Here is a 23181-nt window from a genome sequence, read left to right on the forward strand (position 1 = left end):
ATAACTATATAATTATCATCATAGCCTACATAATTCTATATTTTCTAATCCATCTTCATATTATGAACTACTGCCTTTAGTCAGTATACAGAACTACTTATAAACTAATAAACAGGAAAAAATGATGATTCTCATTTTGAAAAAATAAGTTGTGGTATAAAAGTAAGACCCTCGTCAAATGGTTTAAACAATTCACTGATTTAATAAAATTGTAGTAATAATAAATGTTTTGAATTATTTTTTCGAATTCGGGGTCAAAGTGTACCTATAGTTTTGTTTTTCATTCAGAACTCTGTTCGAATAGTGCACACGGATAACGCGTAATAATATAAAAATTTTTATACCTCGTTTGGCCATCGCTATATCAGTGTATAAATACATTAGGTACGTCTCACTACCGGTGGTGGTAGTTGTGGGGGGGGGAGAATTGTGAAAATAATAATAGTAATAATCGTAAAAAAAAACTTATTGTAGGTATAATAATAATAACGTATAAGCCCCAAACGCAACGCAACCACCCCGCGACGAGAGAGGGGTGACTACCGTGTGATCGGCGGCGTGTGTCACCTGGTGCCCGGGGGGGATGGGCGTACGGTGCCGACACCTGGCGGCAGATTGGAAACACGCTCACGCACGGGCACCGCCGCCGCCGCCGCAAGAACGTATCCTCCGGGTCGGACGACGCGGCCGGTATCGTATAATATTCGTATCCGTCACATCGTCAGTCCGCCACTGTCGTCGATCCGCGACCGTTCGATAGCGCTCGCGCGTCTCTCATACTGCTCCGCGCCGTGTCTCAGTGGTTCGCGTTATCGTAGTTTTTTTTTTTACCGGCGACATATATATAATATTATATTGTATTAATGAAATAACATTCGTAACGTAAATTATTATTATTGAAAAAAATATTTTTCACTTTTTTATACGATTTGTGTGCACATGAATTATTATTTAATACCTCGTCCGTTGATCGTGCTGTGTAATTAAATTAATTTTATACACATAACCAACATATATTTATTACTCGTTTAAAAGTGCGTTTTTATCGTCAACGGGTGTTTGCCGTTCGCGCCCGAATATCAATCGCAGTTATTATCATTACCAATAGTATAAATAATAATCGATCGTGTGCCGCCGTCATCACTGCATTTCGCGAAAGTGTTTGTTCTCTGCGATGCGTTGCGTTCCACGTACTCGCGTTCTGGACAACGTCTAAGTCGGCGGGATATTCGCCGCGTGTTCCGAGAATACAACGGAATATCATTTTCGCGCACACAAGTGTCGCGTCCGTTATCAGTGCGCTGTGCGACGACGACGACCATGCGGTACCGGTGGTGTCTGTATTGCATCGTATGCATCATCACATTTGTTGTTACAAACGTGAGTAGAAAATTATACATATCATTATTATTATTATTATTGTATAATATTGCAAACCGTCTTATTGTGCACATTTTTTTTTTTGCCCTCTTCGTTATTTATTGTTATATTCCCACGGGGACCACACCGAAAGATTGTAGTTGACGTCGTCTTTGTCGACGAGGGTCGTGCACTCGTGCCCCCTCTCCTCCGCCCACAATAACGTTTTATCATAATTCATAATAATAATATCGTTGTCCGTCGAGTGACGAAAATAAATCGGACACAAAATCTCGTCGGCCGTGGCTGTCATAACTATTATTTTTTTTTCCTCAACTCGTGCCCCGCTAATTGCCGTCAACCTCTGTCGCGGACCGCGATGTCAGACTACGGTTTTATACGACGATATGGGTAGATATGCCAAAAACTCGCTCCGACCGCGGGGCTGACCGTCTTCCGCCGCCGCACGATTAACACGCGACTACGTCCCGACAATAATCATATTATCGTAGTGTTCACCCGTCCCGAACGCGTCGTCGTCGTCACAACAACAATCAATTAATTAATACGATATTATTCTTACCAATATCAAGTATAATACTTACGAATTCCTTTGGTCTCGTCTAGCCGCGGACGATCGTCCTCGTTAAAATCCTCCTGTTCAACGTCAACCCGACGACGGTCGGTATAAAATAATATAATTAAACAAAGATGCCCATAACCCGGTTTTTAATAATAATACGGTCCGCTGACATATATACGGTCGTCTCGCGTTCCCCACGCGCTCAGCGTACTTCTTACTCTCCACCTCGTCGTCCGTTTTATTTATATCTCTCCCCGTCCACATGATATACACACATACACATATTACTATCGTCATAACCGAAGTGATACGCGTGTATACGAGTAGTGTACACATATATGTAACGTACGATAGTTTTTATTTTTTTATAATTATCGCTTTTTCGATGGTTTTACGCGCCACGAGTGTTTGTTATGATAATGACATAACCCCATAAAGTCCGTCGTCGTCGGCGCGGCGGTCCCATTATAATATTATTGAGAATATATTCTATCCGTGGTGTCCGACCTACCAGCTACAGAGTACAGACTGCAGAATTGGAATACGTTTTTATTTTATGTTTATAATTATAATATTAATAATAATAATAATAATATAATCGTTATTATTAATATTATATTGTTCGGCTCGTGATAACGTCGTTGTCGTCGTCGGATATTATTGTGTTCGAGTACTCGACATAAGTAATTCCGTCTCTTCTCGGAACCGTCGTTATCGATGCTTAGTGTGGGGGTGAAGGGAAACGAGATTACCTGCCCGCTGATTAGATTTTTCGCCCCTCGTCGTCGTCGTCCTGACCATAATTTGGATGTCGGCTTATTGGTTTTAAATTACGTTCGGACTTATCAACAGACCCGTCTCGTTTAATGCTCAATTCGCGTGATGTGTACAGGTAATGAAAAAATGGATGGGCTTTACCTGTCGATAATGAAGTGTGCTCGAAGTGAGAACTATAAGCTTTAAAGTTTTATTGAAATATGATTATCAACCAAAAAAATATTATTTATTTTATCACAAGAAAGTTGTATTACTAACAACTAGGGTTCCGAGGTTATTGCATTTGGTCATTAAAATTGATTACATTATTTCAGTAAAAAATATTGAAAGTTACGCTTAAAAATTGCAAGCTAATCACAGTGATATCTAATGTTTTCTTTGAACCACAAACTTCTGCACAATTCTAAGTAAATAACTCGTATCTCAGCTGAAAAATTTACATGAGTATATGTAAATAATAATATATAGCTAGTACTTCTTCAGGGTATTTCAGTATATTTATCTTGATAGCTTGCAATTTTTATATTGATAAAAAAGGCTTAGATCCAAAACACAGCGAACGAACTTCAATTATTATTATTTTGTATACGTTTTATTCGCAGTTGCTAATCTAATATAGTGTATTATAGAAATCTGGGCTTCGGGCACGCAATGATGTCCGATCTGTGTATAAAGTGTAGGCCATACATTTCCTTATTATCAGGGTGAAGTGTCGCGTCTCCGATTTCTCCTTGAATGGCGTCTGGGAAAACCGCGGATCGGAATGCGAGGGCGGTGGAATAATAATTTAATCATCATCGTTAAATGATAATGTTTAGTCGTAGTCAGCGAGCCACCATGACGTCTAGATCGTACTCTCGTTGTGTTGCTGGCCCTGCCGCGCGATTGTTGCAAAACGCGAATCGAAAGGACGGCGGTGTTGTGTGTATGGAATAAAAAAAAAAAACCGTATTTCGGTATATTTACTAACACGAGTGGCTCTAACAATGAGCGCATTACCTAACTTTATTAGAAAAAAAAATAAATAAATAAAAAGAAACTTTAAACGTGTCGAGTCATTGGTTATTATTGTTTTTTTTTTTTTTTTTTTGTTTGGAATGAATGACTTTTATAAAATGCAGTAACATACTCGCGCGTCTTTAACCTATGTCATGATGTTGTCGGCTGAATAAGACGCGTGTCATCATACAGAATTTAAAGAACGGCGACGGCGACGATTATAATAATATTATACAGGTACGGAAAAAAATGAAATAAAACATATCGGGGGCGGTGATGAAATTTTTTGGAAATCAAATAAATAACGATGATGTCAAGAAAAAACTGCGACTGTAGTACAGCGACAATATAAGTTATAATATTGTACAGTGGCTGCGGTGTGTTATGTAGGCCATTCGTACACCTCATAGAAAATTGTGATGTAAAATAATAATAACAACACGAGTAAATTGTATACTTTATGTTATTATACAGGTGTAATTTACCTTGCGTTCGACGTCTGACAATCGATCGGTTTTTTTATGATATTTATTAACGATTCAATCGAGCCGCCTTGGCGTTTAGTGATATCCTACACGACGATATTGGTTTCACGCTTTAGATCCATTAATTAATTAATAAAAAAACACATCAGAAAAATGAAATAAAATCGACGAATACTTTTTCTTCATAACGGTATACCTATACAATGTCGTAAAACGTGTACGATTTGTTATGCGGTTAATTACCCGAACCCATTTAGAGGTGTACCGTGGTTGCTATACACCACCGCCCAGCGCCACGATCTGCACGGGAATTTCTGGTTTTCTGATCTAATATAATAGTAATAGTTATAATAATAATATAATGGCAATAATAAAATATATGATATTATGCCCAATAAATTACGATTACGCGTCGTAGTTTGCACACATACACACACCTCTCTATAATGTAAAACGATCAAAACCAGAAAATGCGTACCTACTACTGCCATCTTCGCGTTTTCCAACTGGCCGCATATTATTGTGGCGTGTGTGTGTTTGTGAGATCGTATATCGTAGAAATGCGCTTCGTACAGGACACGCACGCACGCACGTACCTATACATATATTATGTGCTAGTCTACACGACAATAATAATATAATACTCGGCACGTAATAAAAGTATGGTTACCGCCGAGATAGCGCCGCCACCGCGGTATATTATCATCACGCGCGTCGATGACAACATTTTTTTACCTACATATGTATTACGGTCAACAAGGGTTTCGTGTGTAAGCGTAGAGCTGTAGTTTCACGCCGACTGGGAGAATAAAAATTCGCGTGTTCTCGGACGATTCGCGTTTTCTTCGAACGCCGCCATTTCATGTATTGTATACGATATTAATATTCTATCAGCCATTTGCCCGTCGGGGATTTCGTATCGGCAACTTTTCCGCTTCCGAGACGCGCATGGTACCGTGGAGGTGCACGACAGTTTGTAATCTTTCGTAGTGCCAATAATGTACAATTGTTATTTGTGACAGGTTATAAAGTATATGCTATATTTTTCGAAAATGTGGGTTCCGGACCTCTCTCTTTCTCTACTGCCAAGTGCTAGTCTATCGCTGCTTTAGATAGATGGTTTGTGGTTTATTTTACTGGAAAAAAAAAATAATTATCTTCCGAGTAAAAAAAAATTAATTCCCGAACCGCTGTCACATTACGCGTACGTACGACCTTTGAGTTACTCTTCACAGGTCTCTCCCGACAGGCGACCCTCGTCACCGTCACCGTCGTTATATCGATATCCTCGGGCCACACGCGCGTACGTGGTGCACAGAACATTCCGATTTAGGAGTCGCGCTTTCACCCATTGTTTTGACCCGTGCCGCCGCAGCCGTCCTTTGAGCGGAGACGACCTTTATGTCTTCTCGTCAATGTCAACACCACCTGTCGACGAGCGTCGTTTCTCTGCCGCCAAGCTCGTCGTTGCGCATAATATATAACGACGTGGGCCGAGTACGCGTTTTCCTCGTATTATTATTATGCCGACATTATTATTATAATATTGTTGTACGCGTGTGTGTATCTCGTTCTACCCGTTGGGCGTTAACGTCGTCGTCGTCACTCGTCGATTGTGAAAAACGATTGCTAGCTCTCCTCCGCACGTATATAGGTACGCCGCATAAATATAATGTGTGTGACAGTGTGACACTTACGTATTATTATTATTATTATTATTATTATAACCGTATACGCATTCGTTTTCGTACGGTAGTCGCGTATTTTCGCGTGACGATGTGTATGTCGTTTGGAAAAATAAATGAATAAGTAGTATGCTAATAGAATTTAATGAAATATCTGTGTTGTTTGTATAGGTGGATTGCAATGGCGTGTTCGAACTGCGGATAAAATCGTTCAGCAATGAGCTGGGCCGAGAAGCTTCGGGTCTGTGCTGCGGCGGTGTGTGCGGCACGCCGTGCCGGACCAAGTTCCGGGCGTGCCTGAAACACTACGAGACCAACATAAACGTAAACTCCACGTGCACGTTTGGTGACGTCGTCACTCCCGTGCTCGGCGAGAACAGCCTGACGCTGCCGGCCAACGCCACGCCAATAGCGTTCCACTTCAATTTCACATGGCCGGTAAGAACATACAACATTTATATGTGTTCATGACTTTTTATAAATTGCATTAATGTCCTAAAATGTTTAATAAATAACGCTTATAAAATTACAATATAAAATATAAACCAATCGTTATAGTCATATAAAGTCTTAAAAACTTAACATAAGCATTCCCCATTGTAATATATCGTTTTAAAATTTATTATTGGTGATACGCATTGGTTTGATGATGCTGTGTTTGGTTTATTTTTGTTTAGTGATCGCGTAATTAATAGGGTACTTGAGTATCTAGGTAGGTGTTTCGATTTTATCAGTTGTATGGAACTTAAAATGTATAAGACTCAATACATTTCAATTTTTTGCGTTGACGGGGGAATATAATACAAAAAAATTCCGTTAGATTCATACTATATTTTTTTGAAATTAGATGTACATAAAAGATTTTAAAAACGTAAAATCTAATATAATAAGTAATCCATATTTGACAAAACGTGAGATAAGTTTGTACCAAAATGACGGTTATCATACGCCAGTTACCATCAGAAGAAGAAAAGCAACGGACATTGAAACCCTACCTCATAACGTCTGTATCTCGTCGTTCTAGCGTATTGTTGAGTTACGTGTGTATAATACGTGTACGCACGTACACGACGTTTCCGCGAGCAAACACAATAATAATATCATACGGAACAAGGAAGAGGAGGCGGCGGTGGCGACAGTCTTATACTATAATATTGTCGTCGTTCGCTTCCTTCTTCGTCTCGCCACAGGAAACCTATAATATTATATTATTCCGAAGGGATAAGATAAATGGGGTCTACGTATGCACACATACCGTGCGTATTGTAAGCGCCCGCACACATGTCACACGCATATACACACACACACACACACACACACACACAAACACGCTACAATTATTTTATTATATAGGATATGCACGCATAAATATTCTAGAGATCTTCTTGTCTTGTTTTCCAACAAAAGGGTTGACCTGCTCCGATTTATGACTAGGTAGGTATCCGCCGTCGGGGTTCATCACGCTGGATTACTGCAATAGATATATTATATTATTGTACCGTCGCGTGTTTGTATATTATATGTTTTTTCCAGAAGCCTTTTCTTTTGTGCGCCACACCCCGTCCTATACCTATACGTATTTAACGTATTATGTGCGCGTTTAGGGGTAGCGGAATCTGAGATAATAAATCCTCCCCGGCGCGGCTGCGGACCGTTTTACCGTTACGTCCTGGGGAGAGACCTTAACCTTCAAAAATGTTAACAACGGATGGGAGAAAAAAACCCTTTACGAGGCGCGTACATAATATTATAATAATAATGTGTCCGTGCGATTTAGTGCGGCGCAGATACCCAGGGAGTGTGAAATCAAAACCTGTCAGGAACGGTAGAAATTATGGGAGTTTTTTTCTCGTTCTTGTAATATTCTTCGGACATATAATATAAATAGGTAGAATACACGATAAACACACTGGGAACTCAAAACGCCATTCGTATATTTCTCTGTAAATTCGATGTCATAAATACCAGTTTCAAATATTGTATGTTATGTTAAAATCGCTCCCGTTTTATTATTTTTTTTATTTTATTTTTATTTATACATTTACGTTTGATTTTTTTTTAATTAGATCTTATCACGCACTATTGATTAAAACTGGTTTTATTTCGTGCTAGAAAATTAGTAGCTCTCCTTGGACGGAACGCCTACTCGTTAAAATCACGATTTTTCGATAGATTAAACAATTTGACGTGTATATAATAGTTATCCGCTTAAAGTTCGAGAGCTTTGCAGGAGGGAGTATAACTGCTGCTGCAGCAATGTGACTCATGCGTGTTATCCCGCTGGGGAAATAATACACTGCGGCATTGCGGTCCATTTGGTATTCGGTAGTGGAAGCTGACCGATTTCCACAGGGAGTTGTGGAAGCCGGAAGGGGTGCATTTGTTATAATGTAATAATATATATTTATATATATAGACAGAAATCGATAGGCTTATATGCGCTTCATCTCCCATATGGCACGAATTCAAATACTTGCCACTGCGCGTCTCCATTCGATCATAATAATAATAATAAATAATAATATAGTATACATAGAAAACGAGTTCAAGTGCCTTACAATATTTCTCTCTCCCTCTCTCTATGATGTGATGGTGTGTGTGTATGTGTGTTTATGTCAGTCAGTCAGTCAGTCTGTTGGCGCTACTTTTTTTTCCGTTCCTCCTTTGAAAGTCATCATCGTCTACAACTATAATACAGGTGGATATTTTAATTGGTTCGGAAATATTTCGAGATTACCTGTCACACGACTGGCAATTAGAGGGTATCCGATTGTTAAAATAATTGCGGCTGCGCGCGATGGGCGTGTGTTGTACGGACGAATAAAAATTAATCGATCTTTTCATTATTGGAATTATTATTATTAGGATCTCCTTTACCTGCAGACTGCTGCTTGTCAATGCACCTCTCTCTGTATATAATAATAATAATATGTGAGAAAGGATAGGTTTTCTTCGTTATTTTTATTGTCCCGAAACAAACCTCGGAGAATCACAATAGTTATTTCAATACTATATATGTATACTACTACTTCAAATAAGCCCACTATATAATATTATACACTATCGTTATATCATCATTATTATTATTTTTTTATGGTCGTCTGGTGTGGCGCGCGGTACACGCCAATCCGACGACGATTGTACTCCGTCAACAGTTTACACGATCGTGAAACTAGATGCACAAACATTGTTATTGCATGCGGGCTATTCCTGTAAGCAACGCAATTAATTATTGGGTTTCTTTAAACTTTTTTTTTGCATTATTTACCCTGGTATTGATTTATAATTAAAGCCGCCTACCACGATTATATATTTCTAAATAATAATAATGATATTAAAATATTATTAAATACGCACGCATCATGCCATAAATATAATAACATGCCGTTTACCATTTTACAAAATATTATTTATGTGATAATATAAAGTGGTACAAAAAATTCTTGTTTTAAAACGTTTACATTAAATTTTGTCTTTTTGTTTGTTTATAGGGTACGTTCTCACTCATCGTGGAAGCGTGGCACGAACCTTCGTCGGCAAGAAATTCAGGTACATATTATATATTTTTTAACGATAACGAATTGGTTTGTTTTAGGTCCCAAACATAATACTATCTACCCACGTATTACGTCTTATTTTTACGATTATCTGGTGCGCGCTCGGCCGCGTGTGATCTCTTATACGATCATGTACATAATATTATTATTATGCGTCGTAGGTAAATGTCGGAAAAAAATATTATGTTTCTAAGTCAGTAGGGTCGTCTGTGCTGTGTGTGTGTGGGTGTGTATGTGCAGTGTATGTACCCAGAAACCCTATACACTCCGCACGCCCTCGAAATATATGTGTCCTACCCTTCTGTACAAGTCACAAACAACACCTGTTCAGTGTATCCGTTTTCCCACGAGTCGTACGCGCGCACATTTATATACATATAATATAATATACGCGTATATATTATAGTAAAATCGCGGCCATTCGCGACCTTGGACCGCCGTGTTCCATTCATAAAAACACGACATTAAATCGACAAGTCCGTAAGCGCGCTGGCACTGCACGACGACGACAAAGATTTGACACAAACTACTCTTGTGAATTTAAATGTCTTAATTACCTACTCTTATTTCCGGTTCGGCTCGGCTGTTTTATATTAACGACGACCGGCACAATAATAATAATACTAATATAACGTCGTCGTCGTGGTATATAGTATACGGCACATGTGAAAACACATTTTATCGTTTATATAACAATAATAATAAAAATATCGTGTACTTCTCCAGTGGTGACTCAAACGCCGCCGCTCCAAAGTGACTTATCGACATCGTCGTACGTTTTGATAAGATCCGTATGGTGATGGTGGTGTCTGTTTGTGCATCAATATTTATTCTAGAAAAAAAGCGTAAACGTTTAAAACTTTTTACGATTGAGTAATATATTATTATTATTATTATTATTATTATTACATAATTTTTTACTATTATACATACTGCTGCAGCGTTGTTTATTTATATTTGTTTGCTATATAGCGGCGGTAAACGAAAAAATAAAACTCCGGACGCTTGTTGGTGGGGGGAGGGGAAGTTGTGTGTATATGTGTTGGCTCCGTCCCCGGTATATAGGTACGTTTCGGTCGTCTGGAATAGTCATGTGTGTATGTGTGTGTAATATAATAATTCTTCGGATTTTTTGGTGCGACGAAATCATGGGAAGAAATTGTTTGGCTCGCGAAACAGCGAACGTCGTCGGACGAAATCGAAAAGGGTGGCGGCGTATATACACAATTATTCTTAAAATTCATCTCGCGTATGCGTATAATGTATAAATATATATAGGCGCGCGCGTTCCCGTGTTCTTTTGTGTGATTTGTGTATGCTTGTTGGACAAAAAAAAAAAAGAAGAAAAATGCATGTCGTATTCTTCGCTGTGGCGGCGGAGGGGTAATCGCGAAGCGCATAAATTTCAACGCTTTTGTCGTAGAATAAAATCCGGACCAGACGTCGTCGACGGGAATTCTTTTCTTTCTCTCCCCGCTGCCGCAGCCGCCGATAAGCCGCCTCCTCGTAGTTCCCTCCCCCGCCACCCCTTTTCTGATAAATGCACGTATTTTATAATAGACCTTTTATTTCGTCGTTTCTTGGTTTTTTTTTTTTTTTGTTTTTACCGTTTTGATCCCGAGCCAAGCCCGTGGCCCCGCGGGTGTCTCATCCCCACGAGTTATAAAATACAACGGGTCCAGAAATAATCTCGTCACGGAAATGTATACGGAAATCGTTGAAAATAATAGGAATTCCGGACTCCCGGAAACGTTTATGTAGGCACCAAAAATAAAACGTTGTCGTCGAGGATGCTGCTGCGCGTGGTGATGACACCAAAAACACGTCATTTTCGAAATATTTCCATTATTATTAATATAAATATATAATATCCGTAGCCGACGCCGCCGCTTCGTGGCTTATTGGAGGAGAATCGAAATCACTTTGTTGTTTGTGCTGTATTGGCTCTTTATTATTATTATTCCATTTTATTCGGACGTTAGAAACGGCCGAAGAAAACGGTAGGCACGTAGCATTCATACGGTGTGTGTGCGTGTATAAGTATTATGCGCGCGCGCGCGCGTATGTGTGTGTGTGACCAATTGTTGGGCGGTGGGTGACCGTCTTATTCTCCCACGGTGCCTCTGCCGACGTGTCTGCCGCGTTCGTCCGCCGGCGCCTCCTCCCGTTCGTCGTGTATGTACACACACACGAGCTCGCTTGCATATATATATGAGAACCGAATACTTTTTACACACGACACATTGTTTTACTGTACATATTTTTATTTATTATTATTATTAAGTCTGAGATTTTAATACTCTAAAAAATCGCAATAAAATGTATATACATAGTATATATATACGTAAAAAAAAATGCATCGCTAATACATTTCGTATTACAATTATATGCGCTCACTTCAAAAATTAATCATTTAAAATTCCCTAAACAGTAAAAAAAAAAATACATAACACAGTTTATAAGAATCCTCTTAAACAAGGTTCCCACTTACGGTGCAACATTTTAATACACCGGAGAAAATAATTATATTGCATCATACTCTCAGTCCAAATTTAATATCATTCATTTCTTTTTGGTTCTTATACAGTTTTATTGACGCTTTTTTTATTTCTCCACAGGAACGACCAACGGTTCTGCTCTGATCACTCGAATCACGGACCAACGGTTCCTAAAACTTAGCGACGGATGGGTACAACAGGAATACGTCGGATCGACTGGCGGCGTCCGTTCGCGACTCGTGTATGAGCACAGGGTCCGATGCGAGGACAACTATCACGGCGATGGGTGCGCCAAATTCTGCCGACCCAGGGATGACAACTTCGGACATTACCTGTGCTCGGACGACGGTGACATGATATGCATGCCAGGCTGGACGGGCAGTTATTGCAGCAAAGGTACGTGTTCATCATTGTATTGTAATACCTATTAATCATTGTATAACTATGGGAGCAGTTCAAAGTTTGTGGACGATTAATCCAAGCGAAATCGAACTGTTTGATAAAAATAAAATCCAATATATACTGTTTTTATTTCCCGCCGTACAATTTACATTTTAGGGTATATTTTTGTTTAAAATTAGAACGGATTATTAAATAATATTAATGTTTGAAAGTTCTAAAAATTCGAGAAAATTGAATTGCCACCCATCCCTAGACTCACGACCCGCGTTGTTAACACACTCGGCGTATGTGTGTGTGCGCTCGCGCGTTTAAATTATTTTAATGTTGTTATTACGACGCGCGTTCGGTTATACCTATAGCTAGACGGAGGCGTGTTTTCGTCGGTCGTGTAAACCCTTCTAGGACGATTAGGTATATACGGGCGGCGCATTTTTCGTTTCGAAATTAAATTCTTTTTTTTTTTCGGGGAGTAACTAATTAAAATGAATAAAAAGGGAAAACGTATTACATTATGATTGCGTGGACGCGATTTCATTGTTTTGCCTTCTAATACACCACCAATCTTTATATTTATAATAATATGTAATAATATGCGTTTTAATACGTGTCCGACGATGATAAATAATAATAATAATAATAATAACAAGATAATAGGTTGTACCCCGGCTCGTCGATGGCGATAATAATAGTAATAATAATAGTATTACGAAGTAGGAGGAGGAATAAGAGGAGTAGGAAAATTGTAAAATTAACCGTGCCGTGCAGTAGTGGTAGTGTCCGGCGTGCGTTTTATATGTATTATGTATAATTTATCGGTATCCGATGATGATGATGATGATGAGTGGCGTTGTAGTCGTCCCGTCCACCGTCGGACGGGCGACGGGCCGCCGCCGCCGCTCCGGTCAACCTTCCGTCGCGCGGATTCTCGTCGTCGTCTCGGCAGTAGTAGTAATATTAATAATAATAGTAGAAGTAGTAGTAGTAGTAGTAGTAGTAGTCGCTGCCGCCGCCGCCGTCGTTGCCTTGCCAGTCCTTTTGTGCACGGGCAGTGGTGGTTCCGTCTCTCGGACACGCCGCCGCTCCGGTAGTCCTCCAGGTTCCCACGGTAACGTTCGTTCCATAGCTATGGGCTTCTCTCGCGCGCTGTGTGTGCCTGTCAGGTTGTTATGCGCTCAGTGGTTCTCAAACGGTCGACCGTGGTCGCGACCGACCGGCATACATACCTCGACGACGCCGCCGATCACAATCTCTTTATGTTATGCTCCTTTTGTTTTACACACGAATAGTAATAATAATAAAAAAATACCGTACGAACACATGACTCACATCGCGCGCGACAGTTTTTTTTTCTCTTATTGCGTACGCGTGGAATACGTTATTAATATTATATATTACATATATAGGAAAAAATGTATTATTTATGTGCGACGTTAATAAATCACGGCCGACGACGACGACGACGACAATAATTACATATTCGTTGTAGGAGTCAGTGGCGGTTGATGATGGGTTGGTGGAAGAGGGGGCGATGACGAAGCGAACGGCTAGTTTTTACGAGCGAATTTCGGTCGCGTTTTACGACTCTCGATCCCGCGGACAGACGGTAGTGGCGGCGGCGACGACGACGACGACTGCGATATATTGTAATCATTTCCGATCGCGTCCTTAATCAAAATCGTTTCGCTGATTGATTTGGTCGTCGTCGTTTGTGTGCGGTTTTTGGGCGAAAAACATTTTATTTTATTCCGTGTGGTCTCTGCAGCCAATCCGACGATCGAAAGTTTCCGACCACTGGGGCTACCGCCACCATCACCGCCGTACACGAGTTCTTATAACCGGTGACACAATAATCATATACACACACACACACACTCATAAAGACGAGCCGAAGAAATAGCCTGTAATTACACGGTGGGTATCGGTTACCCGCCGCCGATGTCGGTCCCGATCGCTCCGCCGCCGTCGACCACCAGAACCGTTTATACGAACGATTATTAAACGCCATTGTTTCTGTATATCCAGTTACCGGTTTTTGTTTTTTATCCTTCTCCGTCTCTCTCTCTCTCTCTCTCTATCCATCTCCGATTCCTTCCTCGTTTTATTTATTTATTTATATGATATAGATATATTATATATATATAAATATTTATATAATGAGCATTTATATTATATATTATATTGTATTTCTCTCCCGCGATCGCGGCGGCGGCGGATCCCACAAGAGAGTAATTACGTTTCAGAACCCGTGCAATTTGTCGCCATTCATAACGTTTGGAAACAAGATCAGCAAACATAGATATATATATTATATTATTCTTGTATAAAAATTCTTGCCGACCGGTCACGAAAATCGCATTAAGTCTCTCCAACGCGGGCGCACGTATCCCCCGCCACCGCCGACATTCTTGGCCGCTTATATATGCCTGCAATCGTCGTCGCGCGTACTCGCAATATTACCATATCATCACTACTTATTTCGCTTGCGTTTTATACGTTCATATACGTCATAATACATTTTAATATTTATATCATACAGATACCTTCTATGTTATATATTGTTTTAAATTTCCTCGGCCCCGCGATTTATCGCGTGTTGGCCGCCCCACGTTTTCCCAGCGGGGAACAATAGTGTCCGTTGCACACACACACATACGGGGTGCTGTATTGCAGTGTGTATACGAGCTCTGACATAACAACAAAAACCCATTGGCCCCGGGGTGGCAGCTGCAAAACGCGCTTAGCGACCACTTGTCCCCCTGCTCTGCAGCTACAGTAGGTATTAACTGCACACACGCCGAAAAACCATCCGCGCGAGCCCCTCGTCGAGTTGGACAACATCTGCCGGGTTCCGGTTTCGCCACTCCCGGCTCGGGGTAAAAAAAAAAATTGAATATAAAGCTCTTGCAAACGAAATACACATAAATATATATGTATACTTCGCTGCTTTACACAACGCGTAATGCACCGAGCATTATTGAATGTAATGTGTGTGGAAAATTTTTTTTTTAAGCGTTTTGAATTTTGAATTAAATTTTTATTTCTTTTTTTCTTTTTTTTTACAGCAATCTGCGCACCTGGCTGTGACGAGAAAAAAGGAACGTGCATGACTCCAGGAACCTGCCAGTGAGTATAATATTGTTGTTTATAATATACCTACTGCAAACCTTTTTATACAATATAATATAAACATACAAGTCCATAAGTCTTCTTTATATGCCGTCGTTTTTCCATTTTATACGTGTATATATATTATTAGTATTCTTTTTTTCAAGTCGGTAATTAAAAGTCTCCGACTGGTTCACGGCCATCCATATATCCGACGACCTTAACCCCAGCACCTCTCCCACATAACCGGTCACCGTCATCGTCATATATATATATACACTATCGTTCCTGTTGTTTATTTATGGATCGATCGTGCTGCGGCTATTTATCTGATTCAATCAGCGCGCCGAGAATATATAATATTTAAACGTTATTTCCTCTGCGCGTCTCTCGAACTCCCCCGTTCCATCCCCGCTCGTCGCGAACCTTCATCTAGCCACCACCACCATCGCCACCCCCACCTAGCCCACCAAACTTCAATTCATACCATCACAACCAGCATCAAAAATAACGACAATTGCTAAAAACTCGTGTTTTTTTCTCTTCTTCGCAGATGTCACGCGGGCTGGACGGGAGCCAGATGCGATCAGTGTCAAATATATCCGGGTTGCGTGAATGGTTATTGCCAAAAACCGTGGCAGTGTTTGTGCAAAGAAGGATGGGGTGGTATGTTTTGCAACCAGGATTTGAACTACTGCACCAACCACGCACCATGCAAGAATGGTGGCACGTGCTTCAACACCGGACAGGGCCTGTACACGTGCTCGTGCGCCCCCGGATATTCAGGGCCCGAGTGCAACGTCGACTTGGGACTGACCAACAGACCGGGAATGGATTGTTCTACCGGACTAACGTGCCTCAATGGTGGCACGTGTAAGGTGAGCATCAAATCATTTGAATTACATTTATTGTTACCGCGTAATCTGCCTACTTCGGTGAGGGAGATAGGGGTGACAAATACATTTATAAAGATAAATGAAATCTATTATATCTTAAATACATATATGATTGCACACCCTATAGACAATATAAGGGGCGTATAGTAATTTAACTGCTGTCTACTGTCGATTTGTGCAATGAGCAGAATACGTACATTATTATAGTATCCGGTTTTGATAGTAAACGTTTTGTGTGTTGTTTCCGCAGAAAACCGGATCTGTCTCTAGCTGCGCGTGTCCCAACCAATGGAAGGGCGTTAGATGTGAGACGTCCACGCAGCCGGCTTGTGCAAGTTCGCCGTGCGGGAACGGCGGCACTTGCGTCAACACCCCCAAAACCAACAACAACGTAACCGGAACCGGTAACAACAATAATTACAACAACGGCAACGGGTACGTGTGCCATTGCCCGATCGGTTTTTCCGGACCGACCTGCCATCAGACGACCAACCACTGTCAGCCGGACCCGTGCCGGAACGGAGCGACGTGCGTGCCGAGCAAGGACAGTTCCAGTTACACTTGCAAATGCGCGCCTGGGTTCGCGGGGGCCCACTGCCACCTGCCCGATCACTGCCAGAAAAACCCTTGCCTGAACGGAGGAACGTGTCAGGCGCAAGCCGATGGTTACCGGTGTCAGTGCGTGCCCGGGTACGTCGGCGACTTATGCCAGAGCGTGGTGGACTACTGCGTGGCCAAGCCATGCGCCAACGGTGGTACGTGTGAGAACCTGAAGAACGACTTCCGGTGCGGATGCCGGCCCGGATTCGGCGGCAAAGACTGCAGCCGATACGTCAACGAGTGCGTACAGTCGTCACCGTGCGCCAACGGCGGAACGTGCGTGACCACCGGCGGTGGAGGCGACGGCGGTTTCAGATGCGAGTGCCCCGTCGGTTACACGGGCGCCAACTGCACGGAAGAGCGGCCGACCACGCTAGGCGACCGGTCCAAGCACGTGTCCGCGGTGGTGCAGGAGCAGCCCGAGATGGTGCAGGCCTCCGTCAACGGAGTGCTCATGGTGGTGCTGTCAGTGTCCGTGCCGGTGGCCGTGCTGGCCGCCATCGCGGTGGTGCTGTGCATGAAGAACCGCCGGCGCCGCGACCAGAAGAAGGCCGACGAGAACGCGAGAATGCAAAACGAACAGAACTCAATACACAGCGTAGCCAAGCTGGGCGACCCGCACGTCATCAGGAACTCGTGGGATCCACTTCCGGCCTCGGCCCGAGAGAACGTGTACTCGGAACCGCTGTGCTTCGCCGCGCCCAACAAGATGCAGCAGCCATCGCTGACGCCGGCCCAGTCGTCGTCGTCGCTGCAGAGGCAGAAGCTGCTCAATACCGACAGACAAAACCGGATGTCGTTCAAGGAACAGGACGCCATCAACGCGTTGGACCGCAGAATATCCGTCATATCGGTCGATTCGGCCGCCGCCAACCAATGCAACAACACAAATAAGTAAGCATCATCATTCATCATTAACCCATACGTTTTTAAAGTACATATTATTGAAATACGAAATCGTGATTTGTATGTTTTAAAGATTTCGCTACGTCAAACGAATTTCTTATATTATTCAAACGATTTAAACTTTCGTCGACAATGTTATGTAGTAGAAGTATACCTCCTGTCCTAAGTCTTCGTATAAAAAATAATTTTTTGTTTAAAGTGTAGCAAAAATATTTATTTTTTTAACCAGTTTCAAGGGAAAAAAATCTTTTCTATTTTTTTTATTTTATTCTATCATCATGATGATGTCTTATTTATATTTCTTTGTCATTCATATGAAACGATATAGGAGGCATATAAATTATATTATAAGCTCGTCATGTTCCAACATTTTTTTGTACTATACTGTATACGTATATATATATAAGTCGTCCGAACCTTATGCGGTCATAATGACACATGTTTCGACGATGAGTTCCCCAAAACCTCCCGAGTCGAACACTCGCCGTGTATGACGTTATCGTTTAACAATAAAGCGTAATGCACATAAATACATGTATAGTTACGCACGTGAGCAAGCGTACGTTCTCTGGACCTCGAGTAATGCGCGTCCATGCAACGTACTTTACTCGTAGGTACATTATTATACATTTTGTATATCTGTTTTAACAAACGTCTCGGCGGGGCGCGGTGGTGACGGTGTCCGAATGTGTGTATATAAAACATATTATATTATAATACTGACGACGGGTATCTATTGTATCGGTCGAATACAATATTGTATTGTCGTATTACGTGTGTGTGGTCTTAATGTTGCGGCGGCGGAATGTCTTGATAGCGCGTTAGTAAGTACAAAATAGTAACATAACGCGTGTGTACCTATATACGTACTATATTTCTACTAGCCCAATATTGCAGTTACATATGGGTACACACACATACAATATAGAAGTGTGTTTGATAGACACAATTATTATTCGTCGTCGTCGTCGTCTGGCACTGCCGCGATCCGACGATGAATGTGTTGATGACTAGGCGCAAAACGACCACTGAGTAATAATAATAATTTATTATTAATATTATATTATTATATTGTCGAGGACTTCGTTTATACCAGCCCGCTACGCTGTGACTTGACACAACGTTACCGTTGCCGCCGTCGCTACGTCTCTACTCGTATATTATAATATTATAACATGTACCTGCAATATAATGATCGTACTATTATAAATTGTGTGCACGCCATCCGATAAACGTATTTATTAAGTTTTGGGTTTGTTCTGTTTCAGAGAGGTATCGCCCGTCAAAGCTCACCACCACTATCATCGCAACATACACCAGCAGCTTCAGTACGAAAGAGCGGCCGTTAAATCGATGATTTTAGACCAGCACTCTTTCGCCACACAAGTTTAGACTGTTTATTAAGTTATATATATTATATATATATAAATATTTTTTTTTTTAAGTAGACTTCTTGATGAATCTGTCAGTCCATTTTTTTTTTGACCCTCTCAATTTGTATACACACACCACACACACACACTTCGAAAATGACTGGCTTACGCCATAATATTACGATTAGACTACATATATACATTTATCTATTTCTCTAACACCCTCATCTAATTCCGCCATATACCCACTAATATTTATAACTATTATTTCCTCTCCGCCGTCGTTAAAAGAAAAAAACTTCGACAACTGAAAAAAATAAATGTATTCTAATCTCAATCAATATATCTATTTATATATATATATATGTATGTATATATATAATATGCCTATCAATATAAAAATTAAAAATAGAGCCAGGGTGATGATCTCTAAGGCGTTGTGATCGTTTTGTTGTTGTTAATCATATAATTATAAGTATTATTATTAATTTAATTAATGTGTCGAACAAAAAAAAAAACATGTTCCTGTTATTTAATCCCTAAGTCATTATTTTGTAGTTTTTTATACGACTTTTTTTTTGTGCGAGTCTTTAGGACGAATTATTTGTTAAACATAAATGTAATAATTAATTAAAAGTAAAAGCAATGTTAAACACATATTATGGTATATATGTCATATATATATATATATTATCCGCATTATACATATATATATACATATATATCGTAATCGTGTAAGACAAAAATTATACTTAAGTTTTTTGTACTGTATTTTGTAAAAAAAAACCTAATTCTTCGTTTGTATATTATAATATCGGAAGTGTAAATAAGTTAAATTACAATTCTAAACAACGATCATTTATTTTTCGTCAGTGAATAAATTTGTTAAATTGACTCATTTAAATGTTTTTAAATATATTATTGTTGTTCCTTTGTTAATAAATGATTGTTTCAAATGATTAAAAACAAAAACAAAAAACCACTATATTATTATTATTATTATCGTCATTACTGTGTCGCTTCCTTTCCCGATTGACCGTTGAGGTTTCGTCCTGCGGTGCAGTGTATTCTCTTATCCTTGGCGGCAACGATGAATATATACGGCCAAGGGGACACGTGCGCCGTTTGGCTGCGGTCTGCAGAGTGATGCCGTTTTCGCAACGGGTGCCCACGAACACAAAGAATAATAATATGATGTACTACAATATTATTATGTATAAGTATTTATATTATGATATAGTGACCGGTGACCGCGGCGGGTATCGACCGCGAGCAAAATGGTAGGTACACATTATAATATATCTCGTGCGATATCTCTATTCGTATCTGTTGGTCGGAACGTGCGGAAAAACCGTAAACGTATTACAATAATAATAATAATTTAAATGTAAATGTAACATGGGCACTACGTACGCAAGTACCACGACGCCAGTGCCCATCGCGTTGCACCGCAATTGGATTTGTTTGAATCGAAAAAACCTCAGAAACGAATTACCGGTGGCCGCCGACGGAACGACGATCATCGTTTCGATACAATATAACATAACATTTAGATACGTATAGTATGCACACACAACACGCCGCTGCACGTCTTCGATTTATTACGAACATATTATTATTATCATAATAAAATATTATTGTAATAAATCTAATCGATCCGCTCTCAGACCACAGACCTCCTCCAGCCGTGTATACGATGCGTACCCACATTTACGGCTGCAGTCCCGTGCCCACGTTTGACCGGAAGTTTTCTTCGAAAACGCATCGCATCGCGCACACGGGAGATGATCGATTGCGGTCGACCGCGGATAGGAGCGAGTGGCTGGCCCCGTTCTCTTTTCGCGGTACGATCGACTCGTACGTACAACGGCTCGTCTGTCTCCCATCCGGAACGACGTTTTATGTGTGGGTAACCTGCGCGCGTATTTCATAATATAACACGGTCTCCTCCGTCGGGGAATTTAACGGAGACGCGAGTCATACTATATATATATATATATATATGTAAAACAGAGCCAATTGAGAAATCGGTAATAAATTTTAGTTAAACCCATACCGTATTACTATTTAATAGAATTAAAAAAAAAATATTCTAATATATAGCAGAATAAAATAAAGCGAAAGACCTCTAAATACCGGGCACTGTCGTCTGTCGGTCGCCCGAAATCTTGTCTGATACTTAGAAGGGAGTAAAGGATTTCAATGAATAATGAACAATACTAAAATATATCAAATAAATGATACGCATAATTTATATATATATATATATATATATTCTTATTATTTTTATGCATGCGGATATACTTTTATATGTATTAATATTGTTATTATTATTATTATTATTATTATTTAAGACAAATGAGACCACCGCAGTTAGGTAGGTTCTACAACTAATAAAATACACTATAGAAAACTAGTATAATTCACATTGTAATAGAATATACTAAAGTAATAATTATGATGAAAATTTTCAAAATTTAGCCATAAAAATGTTCGTTTTATAGAGCGTCCCGTATTTAGAAGTTTTCCTACGGATAAGTTGTGAAAATTACACCATTTCCGTAAAAACATTCTCTATTTAGAAATGTCCGTTTAGGGAGGTTTCACTGAATTTAATATATACCTATACGTAATAAAATGAATAAAGACTGACAGACCTTCGCCGCTCGGAATCATTTTTATCGTGCACAATGATCTATCATTGAATTAAAATTCAAAACATCAATTAGGTATACTGTGACTTAATCCAACATACTCAATGGTACCCACTATATAGCAGAGTGAGTTCCCCCATTTTTATGATCGAATTTCTGTTCGTTAACGGTTTTGGTTGTTCGTAAGGACACGGTCTCAAGTGCACATCAACCGTCGTTTTATAGTCGTACGCCAGCAGTTCCTCTCATAAATCCTAAAAGGTGCTGTGCCTAATGGTGATGTACCGGCCCTGGACTTACTAATGTACAATAAGTACAGAGATGTATCGAATGAGTGCGAGACGGTCGTTTCTTGTGAAGAGAGACGAAAAAATCGTCTAAATTTAGACGGCCCTCGGTGGCGCAGATTCCAGCGACGATGACGATATCGTCATCGAAAATAGGAATTTCGACAGATCGATTGTTGGAACGATACCAGACATAATACATCGAGAAGACCGCACGAATATGGTGACTATTATATAATTATACTATGTACAACGTATAAACCGCATTTTCCGGTGACTGCGCGTATTATAATAAATAACACTTTAAACGGAATTTGGTAGTGGATGTTATCGTCCTCCAAAAGCCCAGACGACCGCAGAGAAATGACAAAAAAATTCTAAAACGATTCGACCAAGTCTGCTGCAGTTAGTCATCTGCTGGATTCACTGCGAAAACAGTCGACGAAACATGTCACCACGCGTTTTACGTATAATCTATTGACATTATAACATTAGTAGATACATCGCACGCTCATAAATTATTGTCAGCGATTTCGCGGCCGTTGGTGATACTTTACTCAGAGCCGTAGGTCTACTGAGAGGAAACCGGGGTTAAGTCCACGTATTTGTATCTCCGGTCATGATATTTTCTCGCTTACCTATTTTAATATTTTCTTATTTTGGGCGCGGAAATCGTTTATAGGTTGGTACAACGATGTATTTTCTCTTAATGGCTTACGTTAGCGGTTAGCGAATGATCGGCTAAGTTTAACAAATTAAATCAAAATATTTTTCATTGTAATTTCCGTCGTGTTGTAATGATATAGCCACACTACAATTATTAATGACTAACAACAGTGATTATCATCGTAATCTTTATTATACTCGTATGTCCTTATCTGCATTAGTTATTCTCTCGACTTAGACGACACCTTTCTGGACACCAGCACTCTCCCCACGACTGTCTCCCACTGTGGTCATTATAGAACTGACTATGTGTTGTATTTTTAAACTATATATATATATATATATATAT

General features: G+C 40.2%; 1 protein-coding gene across 1 annotated transcript; it reads left to right on the forward strand.

Annotated features, from left to right (window-relative positions):
* Positions 1–950: 950 nt before the first annotated feature.
* On the forward strand, positions 951–19548 carry LOC112599194 (neurogenic locus protein delta). Its single transcript, XM_025346042.1, has 8 exons — positions 951–1380; positions 6060–6326; positions 9380–9437; positions 12064–12339; positions 15408–15468; positions 16004–16328; positions 16597–17840; positions 19121–19548. The coding sequence occupies exons 1-8, from the start codon at positions 1321–1323 to the stop codon at positions 19242–19244; spliced, it is 2415 nt and encodes an 804-aa protein (XP_025201827.1). The 5' UTR covers positions 951–1320; the 3' UTR covers positions 19245–19548.
* The last annotated feature ends 3633 nt before the right edge of the window (positions 19549–23181 follow it).

This window comes from Melanaphis sacchari, unplaced genomic scaffold (assembly GCF_002803265.2).
Source record: "Melanaphis sacchari strain LSU unplaced genomic scaffold, SCAv2.0 Contig0_pilon_pilon, whole genome shotgun sequence".
Classification (NCBI taxonomy): Eukaryota; Metazoa; Arthropoda; class Insecta; order Hemiptera; family Aphididae; genus Melanaphis; species Melanaphis sacchari.

Excerpts from the sequence above, each read along its gene's own strand:
- LOC112599194 (XM_025346042.1), top strand. The coding sequence starts at position 1,321 with ATGCGGTACCGGTGGTGTCTGTATTGCATCGTATGCATCATCACATTT. Across the intron at positions 1,381-6,059 it reads TCACATTTGTTGTTACAAAC|GTGGATTGCAATGGCGTGTT; the intron begins GTGAGTAGAAAA and ends TTGTTTGTATAG. Across the intron at positions 16,329-16,596 it reads TCAATGGTGGCACGTGTAAG|AAAACCGGATCTGTCTCTAG; the intron begins GTGAGCATCAAA and ends TTGTTTCCGCAG.